This window comes from Oryctolagus cuniculus, chromosome X (genome assembly GCF_051225735.1).
Source record: "Oryctolagus cuniculus isolate XC-2025 breed Fujian yellow rabbit chromosome X, ASM5122573v1, whole genome shotgun sequence".
Classification (NCBI taxonomy): domain Eukaryota; kingdom Metazoa; phylum Chordata; class Mammalia; order Lagomorpha; family Leporidae; genus Oryctolagus; species Oryctolagus cuniculus.
In genome coordinates this window covers 36,014,587-36,026,163 of record NC_142888.1, presented here as the reverse complement: position 1 = coordinate 36,026,163, position 11,577 = coordinate 36,014,587, and the positions used below count along the sequence as shown (strand labels likewise).

The window sequence follows — 11,577 nt, the reverse complement described above, 5'->3', positions numbered from 1 at the left end:
ACACTTACAGGACCATCCCCTTCTCCTCTGTGTCTCTGTGACCCTGAGCAGTGACCACTGTGGTGCAATTCCCTGGACCCGGCCCTCCCTGCTTCCAAGTCCTCCGCAGGAGTCCAGGCTGCCTGGGCGTGCAGCGTTTCCACATGCACACTGTGAGACCCCACCGCGTTCCCTGCCTTTAACACAGCAGGACCTGGCCTTCAGGTCACTGGGGAGCCATGGTTGTGGGAAAGAAGTGCTCCCGAGCCCACGGGGGAGGCAGTGGCTGTGCAGGAAGTGTGTGTGCTTTCAGCGCCCTGACTCCTCCTCTTCCCGCGGAAGGGTGGGCCTCTTGGGGGAGCGCGGCCTCACCATGCTGAGGACCCCGTCCCGGGGCACTGCTGTGGGCCAGAGGAGCACAGGTTCTGGAACACCAGGTGCAGGAGGCGGCTCCTGGTGAGGGCCTGCGCACCGGGTCTGCCCCTGCCGTGGGCAGGGCTGCCGCCCTCAGTCCTCAGCTCCCTCTGTCCTGCACACACACTGCTGGCATCCGAGTGGGGACCTCTCAGACCCTGTGGTCTCCCCCTGCAGCTGGCGCTCGCACCGCCACGCCTGCCTGCACCCAAGCCCGATGCTCAGGCCTTTTTGCAGGTGGGTCGCTGATCACACAGAGCCCTGAGGCGCTGCCTGGCTGGCTGGGTGTTCACTCGCCAGCCCCCTAAAGCGGCTCGCCCCCGGGGCAAAGGAGGACGCGACCCTGTTCGTTCTGCAAATTTAATGTAACACTGATACCAAAAACATGAAAGCACAAGAGAAAGCACACGAGAAAGCAGGAGCAGCGAGGAGAGCTTCGTCTTGCAGGCCACGTCCGACCCCCAGGGAAAGCCACCGCCGGGAGGGCTGTGTTAAGAAGGAATCCGAGGCGGCACTCCGGCTTGGTGAGGAAGATGGCTCAGGCCATCAACGGTGTCTGTCAACGCAGGGAACAAGGGCGCGATCGCTGAGCCCGCCGCGGGAAACCACGCGGGACGTCGGCAACCCCACCTGCACCTCTCCCCATGCTCACCGCCGGGCCAGCGGCCCCCACCCTGCGCCTCCCTCCAAGGTCTCCCAGCTCCTGCACAGCCTGCTTGCTCTCCCGACAAATCTTACTGGATCCAGGAGAAGAAGCTGGCGCCAACCCGGGCGGCATTTCTGGTCCGGATGGTGGAGCTGGTGCTGGGGCCATCTAGGACGCTGGTGCTGGCCCCGCCGTTGCTGCCGCTGCTGACGCCAGCTCGCCACGTGGCCCTCCTGTTGGCACGGTTGCTGTTCAGGATGTACTGGTGGTAGCGGGCCCAGAAGGCAAAGGGGATCCGGGCCCAGGCGTCGCCAAAGTCCCCGTCCTCATCCCAGGTCAGGAGCTCGGCCTGGATGTCGTCCCAGCTCCAGCGGCCGACCAGAGCCTCGTCGCCGATGTTCATCTGGGCCCTCAGCTGTGCCCGCGCGTGCTCCTCGGCCATGTCCACGTCCATCGTCTTGAAGGCATCGTCCACGGCCTCCAGGAAGCGAGCCTTCCATTCCCGGGGGTCTCGGTTCTGGTTCTGAGGCACAAAACAGAGGCCACGGTAACAGGGGCGCCGCCGCCCGCCACACGCCCTCCAGGGTGCAGCGAGTGACCCCCGAAAACCAGCACAGGGCAGAAGGCCGCCTTCGGGCTCCTGCTGTGTGGCCCGGCTGGGGACTTCCCTGCCCCCTCATCCTCCCGGCTGCAGCGAGCTCCGTGGAGGTACTTGTACCCTTTCTCGGCCTCGGCTTCCTCCCCAGAAACTTGGCGGAGGCCGGGAACGAGAAAGGAGGCAGGCTCAGCCCTTGTTTTCTCGGGAGGTGGTACCCGCCAGGGGGGCTCCCGTACCTGCGCGATGAATCTCAGCACCCGCATCTTGCTGGTCTCGTGGCGGGCGCGCAGGCCCCACAGGAACTCATACTCCGGGGGGCTGCTGTTGGGGATCTTCTTGTACTCCAGGTACCTGAGGGTGATGCCAACACGAGCTCGGCTTCTGGTCCAGCGGCCTTGTGGCTGAAGTGATGAGCTCCCAGGCCCCCCTTCCACCCATACACTGCAGCTCAGCTCCTCCTGCTGCAGCCCCAGCCCCTGGCTCCCTCCCTAACTCCCTGCCTGGACCCTGGCCTCCAGAGCCTTCTGACACCAGCACTGCCCTGGGGCACACGAGAGCGCCGCAGGCACAGGCGCAGGCACAGGCGCGGTCACGAACTCCTAGGGAGGCCACAGGTTCGCTGCCCCTCCTCGCCATGACCCGATTCCTGTTGGCTGCCTTTCGGCAGGTGAGCCACCTGCACGCCCACTGCTCTGAGCCCAGCCCTACCCCACCAGGGTTTTCTGTGCAGACAGACCGAACCCTGGGAAGGCCCCAGGTGCAAACCTACCCGAGAGGAAGAAATAGCCAGGAGCAGCGTCCCCAGGTACACTGGAAATTCCTGTCACTGTGTGTATGTGTGTGCGCGCGCGCGTGCGTGTTTGTGGCCCTGGTGTGTTGTGCACGTGCGTGCCCCAGTGAGTGCCTCCCTGCCCACTCCCACAGTGTCCAAGGGCCATGAGGAGGGTGAGCCCTGGCCTGAAAATCAGCAGAGTGGGTTTAGGCCTCCCCAGCCTGGGCTGGCTCAGGCTACCTGGCTCAGTGCCCCTCTCCTGTGCGAGCCCTTGGGGCAGGTGCACAGGGAGAGGGCGGTGCTGTGGCAGCCCTTGCCGCATCTCAGTCCACGTCTGCTCCTGTCCCCCAGACTGGCCCAGAGCTCTACTGCCCACGGGAACTCTCCACCACAGGCCCCCGACACGGGCAGCCAGAGGCCCCACCCCTCTCGTGTAGTGTAGTGTCACCTGTGGGCTCAGCCGACACTTACTTCTGCTTCACGAAGTCATCGGTGATGAGCTTCCTCAGATCGCCCAGGAACGGGTGCCTCACCCTGAGGGCAAGCAAAGGAGCCCATGAGGGGCGATGGCGGCAGTGCCCACACGTGGGCCACAGCACTCCCTGGCGGGAGCAGGAGCCTTGCAGCCCACAGGGCAGTGTCACGGGGGCGCGGCCCCACAGCAGGGGCCAGTGGCTGCCTATCAGGGTACCCTAAGAGCGTGCTGCCCGAGAGCCCCGACTCGGTCTCTGACGTCTCTGCTGGAGACGGCACAGACACGGGGCTGATCAGCCGGGAGCTGTCACCACGCGCTCTGCTGAGGACCCCTGTCCCCTACCTCGTGCAGGGAGCCCCCTCCCCTGCACCAGACCACCAGGTATTGCAATCCCAGGATCTCTTCTGGAGGAATTCAGCACAGGGGGGCAGGAGCCGAGAGGCCAATCGTACCCGGGGCGCAGTCCCATCTTGCGGAGCGCCTCCCAGAGAACAGCTGTGAGGGGAGACGAGGAAAAGGCTTTGGCGTGCCAGGAGGGCACCGAGGGCCAGCCTCCCGGCGGCAGGGCCGCCCACTCACCCTCGCTGGCGCGGTTGCCGTTCATGAAGATGACGCCCAGGATCACCAAGAGCAGACTCAGCCTGGGGGTGTCCTTGGTCCTGAGGGCAAAGACACAGGGATCCTGTCCGCAGGCCACACGCCCCCGGGATCGCAAGCCGGCTCCCGAGCTGTCCTGGTTCCAGCAGACTCTCCCCGGCTGTTCTCAGGGCCCACCACCTCAGCTCCCACGGGACACACCTGCACCTGAGACTGGAGCAGGACCACTCACCCCCTGGGCTCTGCGGAGGACGCGCAGAGGAAGGAACAGACGCACGGCAGAGGGCACTGCGCAGAAACACCTGCAAGCCTCGCCTGTCCTCCCTAGAGCTGGGACCGTTCTCAGCAACAAGAGCCCCTTCCAGGAGGCTCCGCTCGGCCAGGGCCAGAGTGGGGGAGGAAGACTCCCGCCCCTTTCCTCTAAGCTCCCAGGGCCGGTACAGGGCGTGTGCCCACTCCCGCCACTCCGTACCCCAACACAGCACCCCAGGAGGCTGTTGCTCTTGGACCCAGCAGTCACCGGGCACCAAGGACTGTGCGTGAGGGCTAGGCTGCGGACCTGAACCTGGGTCCCATGTCTCCCAGGGGACACGGGCAGGCGGGGAGGGGCCCCCTTGTCTCTCTCTTACTTTCCCAGGAGGCGAGCTGAAGAGTCCCGCGTGCATATGAGGATGTACAGGTGCTCCTCCTTGTCGATTTCCTTCAAGTGGATCCCAAACTTCTACGAGGGGAAGGCAGCAGGGCGTGACATGGAAGCCCCAGGCCAGGCACCCTGTAGGCAGCCAGCTCAGGCCCAGGTAGGGCTTTTCCTTGGCAAGGGGCAGCACTGGGCAGGTGGGGTCGGGGGAAGAGAGGACAGGCAGGGCCTGCCCCGGGGGAGCCCCCACCCCTCACGAGGCAGGGAGACACTGGGAGAGCAGCAGGGAGAGGTGCCCGGGCAGGGGGCACGTGTTTTCCTGCCATGCAAGGCAATCCGGCAGGAGCAGAGGCCACAGGTCCCTCCAGTAGTCGCATCACTACAACGGGCCCGGCAGTGTGGCAGGCCGAGCCAGCCAGCGCTCTGAAGTCCCGGAGCTGCTCCCAGGCCCGACCCACCTTCTCCAGAGTGTAGGTGGCTCGCTCGATGATCTCGGGGAAGTGCTCGTCATATTCTCGGATGACGTCCTTCATCATGTCTGCAGCAGGGCAGAGTTGGAGAGAGCAGCCGGGCTCAGCAGGCGCCCGGGCTGCTCCCCCACAGGCAACTCTGCCGAGGGCAGTGCAGGGAGGACCCCCGTGCAAGGCAGCCCCAGCCCAGGCCTGCCAGCGGGGGGAGGGCACTCGAGTGAGGGGTGGCCAGCATCGGGGCTGGCCCAGGGCACAGGCTGCCTACCTGAGCGCTTGATGGGGATCTTCTTGTAGTCCTTGATCATCAGGTATTTCACCAACTTGTTTGCCTAAAGAAGGAAGAGCCCGAGGTGAGGCCGAGGCAGGGTGTCCCCAGGGAACTGGCCCCGGGCGCAGCAGAGGAGGGGATACAGGGATGGGTGCGCAGACTCCTTACCCTCTCCTGAAGAAGGGTCACGTTGCGCGGGGGCAAGCACAGGACGTGCCTGGACGGGATCTGAGACGTGGCGGCCATCGGGGGCCGAGGGGCCACCTGAGCCCGCGCCGGCAGGGGCGGCTGTGACGCTCTCCAGGTCTGTGGGACCGCCACAGGCTCTCTCTCCTCCTCGCTGCTCTCATGTTCCTCGTCCAGGTGCTTGGACTGCATCATTGCACAGAGGAGAGACGCAGGGCTGCCAGGCTGCCCGTTCCCGAGCGCCTGGCCCACGCCCCACCCTCAGCGGGCAGCAGCCACAAGAGTAGCGCAGCAAGCGGCCCCTGACATGTGTTGAGCTGTGCGCTCTCTGAATGCCAGGCCCTGGGCTGGCCTCTTCTCCCACCAGTCCTGAGCGCAGGAAGTGGGGCCCATCAGAACCTGCTCAGCAGACTGGGGTTGGGGAAGCAGGGACCTGAGGCCTGGGGGCCCCTGGAGGGAAGGCGCAGGGGGAGGGGCGGGGAGGAGAGGAGGCGAGGAGAGGAGGGGCGAGAGGAAGAGAGGCAGGGAGCACCAGCACCTGCAGCAAAAGCAGAGGGCCCAGAGCACAGGGAATGGGGTGTGGGGAGGGCAGACCTCACCTTCTTTGTCCTCTTGCCTCCCATCCTGGCCCAAGGATCAGCGCTGTGCTGAGCGCTGGCAGCTGCACCCTCAGGCTCAGGGGCGCTTGTGGCCGTCTTGGCCTTGGCCGCAGCTGCTGCCACAACGTTCTGAGGCTCCACCCAGCGAGTCTTGGCCAGAGCCTTCCCAGACTTGGTCATCTTGGGCCGGGTGGCTTCCACCTCCCCGGCAGATGCAGCCTGGGGCCCCCCGGACGTATCGCTGGGGCCCTCTGTGGCCGCTTCCTGGGCCGGGGCCGGCCTCTTGGGGCGTGGGAAGGCCATGCCGCTGACACCTGCGGGCTGAGTGAAATCAAAGACGTCATTCTGACCCAGGAAGGCGGTCGGGGCCCGGGTGGCATCCGTCTCGGCGGCACTGGGGGCCTGTGAGGATGTGCGGGCCGCACTGGGGCCCTCGGCAGCAGCCTCCTGGGCCTGGGAGGCAGCGGGCGACGGTGCGGAGGAGGCGGCCGGAGCCCCAGGGGCAGCCATCGTGCTGGGGCCCGACATCGGCGGGGAGATCTGCGGAGAAGCAGGAGGTGTTTCCGGGGCGGCCCCCGGGGCCCTGGCGTCCGGCACGGGCTGGCTCACACGTCCCGAGGCCTGCGGTGTGGGCTGCCGGTGGTTCCCCATCACCTGGTTGAAGGACCTGCGGGCGGCAGCGGCAGCAGCCCGAGCGGCTCGGTTGGAGGCGGCAGAGCGGGCTACGTTGGCAGCACGGGCGGCCGTCTCATTGGCCAGTGTGTCCGGGTCCAGCTGCAAAGCCTCCACCAGGGTCTGGGCCAGCACAGGGTTTTCCAGTTCCCAGGGCTCGTTCTGCAAGGCCAGAGAGAAGGGGAAGGGAGGCACGTAGCCTGGCACACTTGCACCCAGGCCTCGCTGTGCCCGCCAGCCTCCTCCCAGAAGCCAGTGCCGACCACCCCCAGGACCTTCCCAGCCCCCTTCCTCTGAGCGCCCGCGGGAAGGTGGCAGGGAGCTGGCCTTGGCCACTGGGAGGGTGGGGGAGGCTGGCCTTGGCCATCGGGCCCTCCCCTTCAGCCAGCCCTCCTTCCCGGGGACAAGCAGGTGTCCAGGCCCGGGCGCCTCACCGATAAGATGCGAAGGCCCGACCCCAGGCTGCCGAAGGCTCTGAGCAGGTGGATGTCAAAGCTGGTGAGGGCGCCATAGCCGCCAAAAGCACCAAATTCTTCGTAGTCGTTTCCTTCCACCATCTCTTCCTCCCTGCCCGCCTCGCCTCTGCCTTCCTCCATGTCTTCAACAGCGTAGCTCCCCGACTGCACGCTGTAGCTTCCCTCGGCCATGCTGCGAGTGCCAGGGGGAGCAGAGTGAGGGCACAGCGTTGGAGGACAGGGAGGTGAGGCAGCTGTGCGGGCAGGGGCTGGGCTCAGGCAGGAGTAGATCTCCCAGGAGGCCAGGGAGGGCGGGCGATCCTCGGGTTAGTGGGCAGTACTGCATGGAGGTGGGTGTGTGCTGGGCCCACGAGGTCAGGGACAGGGACCTCGCCCAGAAGCTAAGGACGTCGTCGGAGGGGACTTGAGGACCCTGAAAGCCGCGTGCAGGAGTCCCGCTGCCCCCGCCCCCTCCCCCTCCCAGGGGCTAGATTTGCAAGGGGCTCTCCATAGGGCTGGGTCCCCAGAGTCACCAAGGGGACTCGCCAAGACAGGGGGTGGGGGTGGGGGTGGGTGGGAGTTGGTGGTGGTGGTGGGGGACAAAGGACTAGAGTGGGAAGGCTGGGGCAGGGGGCCAGGTAGGGGCGGGGGTGGGGGGGCAGGGCAGATGCGGACGCGCACACAGGCGGGGGCAGCGGGAGGCTCCGGGAAACTGGATCCCGGGGGACCCTCTGGCTGGGTCACAGCGCGGGGCTCAGCGGACTCCGGTCTCGGTCCGGCCCGCGCTGGAGCGCCAGGGGGTGCAAGGGGTGGGCGCCTGACACCCAGGTGCGGCTGGAACTGGATGGAGCGCGACGGCTCTGGACTCCCAGCACTGGCTCTCCAGGAAGGGGCAGGCGGTCAGCCGGGCTGGAGTAATCTAGGCGCGCCGGGGTGGGGGTGGGGCCCCCGGGCTCCGAGTGCTCGAGCTGCTGACCGGGTCGCAGCGCGGGCTTCGGCGGGGGCCAAGCTCGCACCGCGGCGCCCGGCTCTGACGGAGACGGCCGCGGGGGCGGGGGCGTCGGCGTGGACCTCGGGGCTAACGGGTTCTGCGTCCTCGGGCTCGGACTCCGCTCCGAACGGAGGGCGCGCGGGGAGGGCGCCGCGTGTCAGCCTCCACTCGCCCCGGCCCGCTGCGCCCTGGGGCTGGATCCCTACCTTCCCTGGGGCTCCAATGGCGTCCGTCCTCAGCACCAGGAACCCCGCAGCCGCGCCCTCGCCTACTGCTGCCAGCACAGCAGCTCGGACCACCCCGCCCCTTTTCTCCGCGCACCCCCCGCGGCTCGGCAGGCTGCGCATGCGCCGACCCCTCCAGCCCGCCCGCTTTCCCAACAAAAGCCCTTTCCTCCAGCTCCCCAGTGCGCATGCGGTCCCGCAGGTGGGTGGGCGGGTGTGCGTGTCGGGGCGCGGGTGGGTGGGGGGTTTCTTCTTCCCGCGCGATTCTTCCCGGCCCTGACGCTGCCGCCGCTGGCGCGCAAGCTCCCTCCCTGCGCCGCAGCTCCACCTCCCCATCACCTAGTGTCCATCTCCCTGCCTTGCCCCGTGTCCGCTCAGTCCTCCTGCCCGCACACTCACGCTGCCCGAGGCGAGTCTGCGATGCCCTGTGCCCCACTCCCCAGCGCGTCCCCGTGGACCGCGCTAGAGACGGCTCCCGCAGGGTCTCTACCTGAAACACGTGGGAACCCTCAGCCCACCGAGTCAGGGAATTTCAATGGCCAGAGGGTGGCAGTCGCCATTCTGTTCCCCTCCGCTGTCCTCTGTCCCTCCACGGTCCATCTCTGTCCCCTCCGCTGACCTCCTCTGTCCGCCTCTTCTGTCCCCTCCAATGTCCGCCCTGTTTCCCTCCACTGTCCTCCTTTGTCTTCTCCACTGTCCTCCTCCGTGCCCTCCACTGCCCTCTGTCCCCTCCACGGTCCATCTCCGTCCCCTCTGCTGCCATCCTCCATCCCCTCCACTGTCCTGCTCTGTTCCCGCCAATGTCCTCTGTTCCTGTCCAGTGTCCACCTCTGTTTCCCTCGGCTTACCTCCTCTGTCCCCTCCACTGTCCTCCACTGTCCACCCCCACTGACCTCCTTTGTCCCCTCCACTATCTTCTGTTGTCCCTTCTACTGACCATCTCTGACCCCACCACTGTCCTCCACTGTCCACCCCCACTGACCTCCTCTGTCGCCTCTGCTGTCCGTCTCCATCCCCTACGCTGTCCCCTGTCCCCTCCACTGTCCACATCTGTCCTCCACTATCCACCTCTGTCCCCTCCACTGTCTCTTCTGTTGTCCCTTCCACTGACCTCCTCTGTCCCCTCCACTGACCTCCTTTGTTCCTACCCACTGTCCATCTTTGTCCCCTCCACTGTCCATCTCTGTCCACTTCCTTGTCCTTCTCTGTCCCCTCCACTGTCCATGTCTGTCCCCTGCTCTGTCCGTCTCTGTCCCCGCCACTGTCCTCCTCTGTCCCCGCCACTGTTTATCTCTGTTCCTCTCCACTGTCCATCTCTGTCCACTCCACTGTCCATCTCTGTCCCCTCCACTTCCCTTCTCGCTTCCTCCCCACTGTGCACCTTTGTGTTCTCCTCCCTGTTCCGGCTCTTTACCCGCAGTCAGGCTTGCGACACCTGCTTCCCCAGCTACCCTGCATGCAGCTTTCAATGTCACCCCGGCACCTGCAGCTCCCCTTCCTTTCACAGCAGCCCTGGGGGACGCATGACTGCATCCCCGTTTGACAGACCAAGAAGCTGAGGTGCAGACACCTTGCACGAACCACACAAGGCCACAACAGAAAGTGCACATGTTGCACCTGGGGCTCGTGTTCTCCCAGTGGTGCCTGGAGATGACGCACCCTCCCCTGCTCCGTCCGACTGAGTGTTCTCCCTGACTGCAACATCTGTCACAAACAAGCAAGGTGTGTCTTCTCCGAGGCCCACGCTCCTGTTCTGTGGTCAGGAAGACACACCTGTGGTCAGCCCCACCACCAGTATGTACTATGGGGGTGTATGCAGGTTTGGGCATTGCTCCTCGGGGTGCACTCTCTGCTCCCAAGGTCAGGCCTTTTGCCCAAGACTGACACCATCACCCTGCTCTCAAGGCCTTCCAGGTGCCTCCTGGAGTGGCCGGGACAATCAGGCGTGTGTGTGTGTGTGTGTGTGTGTGTGAGCACGGCAGGCTCTGGCTCAGGCATCTGGTTCGTGGTGTCGCCAGTGTTCAATGTTTGCCCTGCTTCCTTCCAGGGCTGGAGCCTGGGGCAGCTGTGTTCCTCTGGAAGCAGGCAGGGCTGGCTTCAGAATTCCAGCCGTGGAGTGCCCTGTCTGTCCCTGGCTGTGTGAGCCCACTCAGTCGCTCGACTTCTCTGAGCTGGATCCTCAGTGTGCAGCCTGGAGAGCACATCAAGTGGGTCCTCCCCAACAGCACATATGAGGTGCTGCTTCTGGGGTGGCAGCCCGCGCCGTAAAAGACAGAACACGCTGTGGCCTCATCTCAAATGGAACCTGGACATTTCGGCACATCCGTTACAGGTTCTTACCTATTGTCTTCTCTCAGCCTTGCCCGGGTGAATGGCGGGACCCAAGGTTTCACTCTCAGAGGCCAATGTCAACCATACTGGGCTCCGTGGCTTTCCTCGGCTGTTGCGTGTCAATCTCCCCGTCAGCTGCCTGCATCTCTCGGCCCTTTGCCTGTAACAGGTGCTCTGTGGGGGAAGTGCAGACCCTGTCAAAGAAGCCTTGAAAACTAGGGTTTTGTGAGTAACCGCCGGCTCTGCAACCGCAGGCAGCACTGCACTTCTGAGCACGGAGTGCAGGCGTGCAACTGCTTAGGTGACAGCTCTTGTCGCATGTCGGAGGGGCTCCTCGCAGTCAGCCTGTGTGAGGTCACTGGGTGTCCTCAACCCCCCCCCCCCCGCCCTCACTCATCCCCATCTCTCTTGCTGCTCTGCCGTCTTCACAAGCCCAGTAAGTGCCACCGTTAGCCACACAAAGACTCACAGCGGAAAGCTGGATTCATAGACCTCCATTCCCCCTTTCTCATGTACTCGGACAACCACTCGAACTCTCCCGAGCTGCCTCTCTCGCCTGCAGGAGTCCTGGCAAATTCTCATCGCATTGGCCTCTCCGCATCCTCCACGCTGTGTCCGTCACCCTGGTTGCCCTTCAGACTCCGTGTGCACTCTCCCTGTGCTGCTGCCCGTGAGCTCTAGGCAGGCAAGACCTTGGGGCCAGGGCACTGGGCAGTCAGGGCTCACCTGCTCAGGTTGCCTGCGGTCCCGGATGGTAGGTGGAGCCATGACAGAATGCATTCTGTGGTTTTGTTTTATTTATAGGTGTTTAGGTGGGATGGTACCTGTGGTTCCTCTTCATCTACAGTTTGCGCAAGGAAAAGTTCCCAAAGTGACCCGTGGGCAGACCTTGATATGCTGTAGGTGCATCCACCTGAAAAAAGAACAAAACCCGCAAAACTCTACTGGGTGCACGTTAAGCCATCCCAGCTGGTAGCCCTAGTATGCATTAGAGTTCTTCAAACTTTTCACTGAAATCCATGCTTTTAAGATCGATGCATGGCACCACGCTTGCGTCTAAGAAGTTTCCACATCGCTGTGCATGGAAAGCGCATGGTGTGTGATCCTGCCATTCTCCAGAGGGCAGAAATGCAGTGTCCCCATCTGTGGTCATATGCATGGCTAAGGGTTCTAAGCAACACATTTGTTTTTATAAGTCTTCCGTTTTCTGTGGAGTGTGTCTGGGATGGTCCAAGGGTAAGGTGGGAGATGCGGGAGACCCAG

General features: G+C 64.6%; 1 protein-coding gene across 2 annotated transcripts; it reads right to left on the bottom strand.

Moving 5' to 3' along the window:
* Nucleotides 1-739: 739 nt before the first annotated feature.
* On the bottom strand, nt 740-8,105 carry LOC100356150 (melanoma-associated antigen D4). Of its 2 annotated transcripts, XM_008248508.4 has the most exons (13): nt 7,966-8,105; nt 6,748-6,961; nt 5,642-6,475; nt 5,025-5,228; nt 4,854-4,917; nt 4,577-4,656; nt 4,111-4,202; nt 3,464-3,543; nt 3,337-3,379; nt 2,881-2,943; nt 1,874-1,988; nt 1,132-1,562; nt 740-949 (listed from the first exon to the last, which is right to left on the bottom strand). In XM_008248508.4, the coding sequence occupies exons 2-13, from the start codon at nt 6,958-6,960 to the stop codon at nt 940-942; spliced, it is 2,229 nt and encodes a 742-aa protein (XP_008246730.1). In that variant the 5' UTR covers nt 6,961; nt 7,966-8,105; the 3' UTR covers nt 740-939. The 2 variants fall into 2 exon arrangements, with proteins under 2 accessions (XP_008246730.1, XP_089180382.1); XM_089324256.1 differs by lacking the exon at nt 740-949 and having other exon boundaries at nt 1,128-1,562.
* Between the last annotated feature and the right edge of the window lie 3,472 nt (nt 8,106-11,577).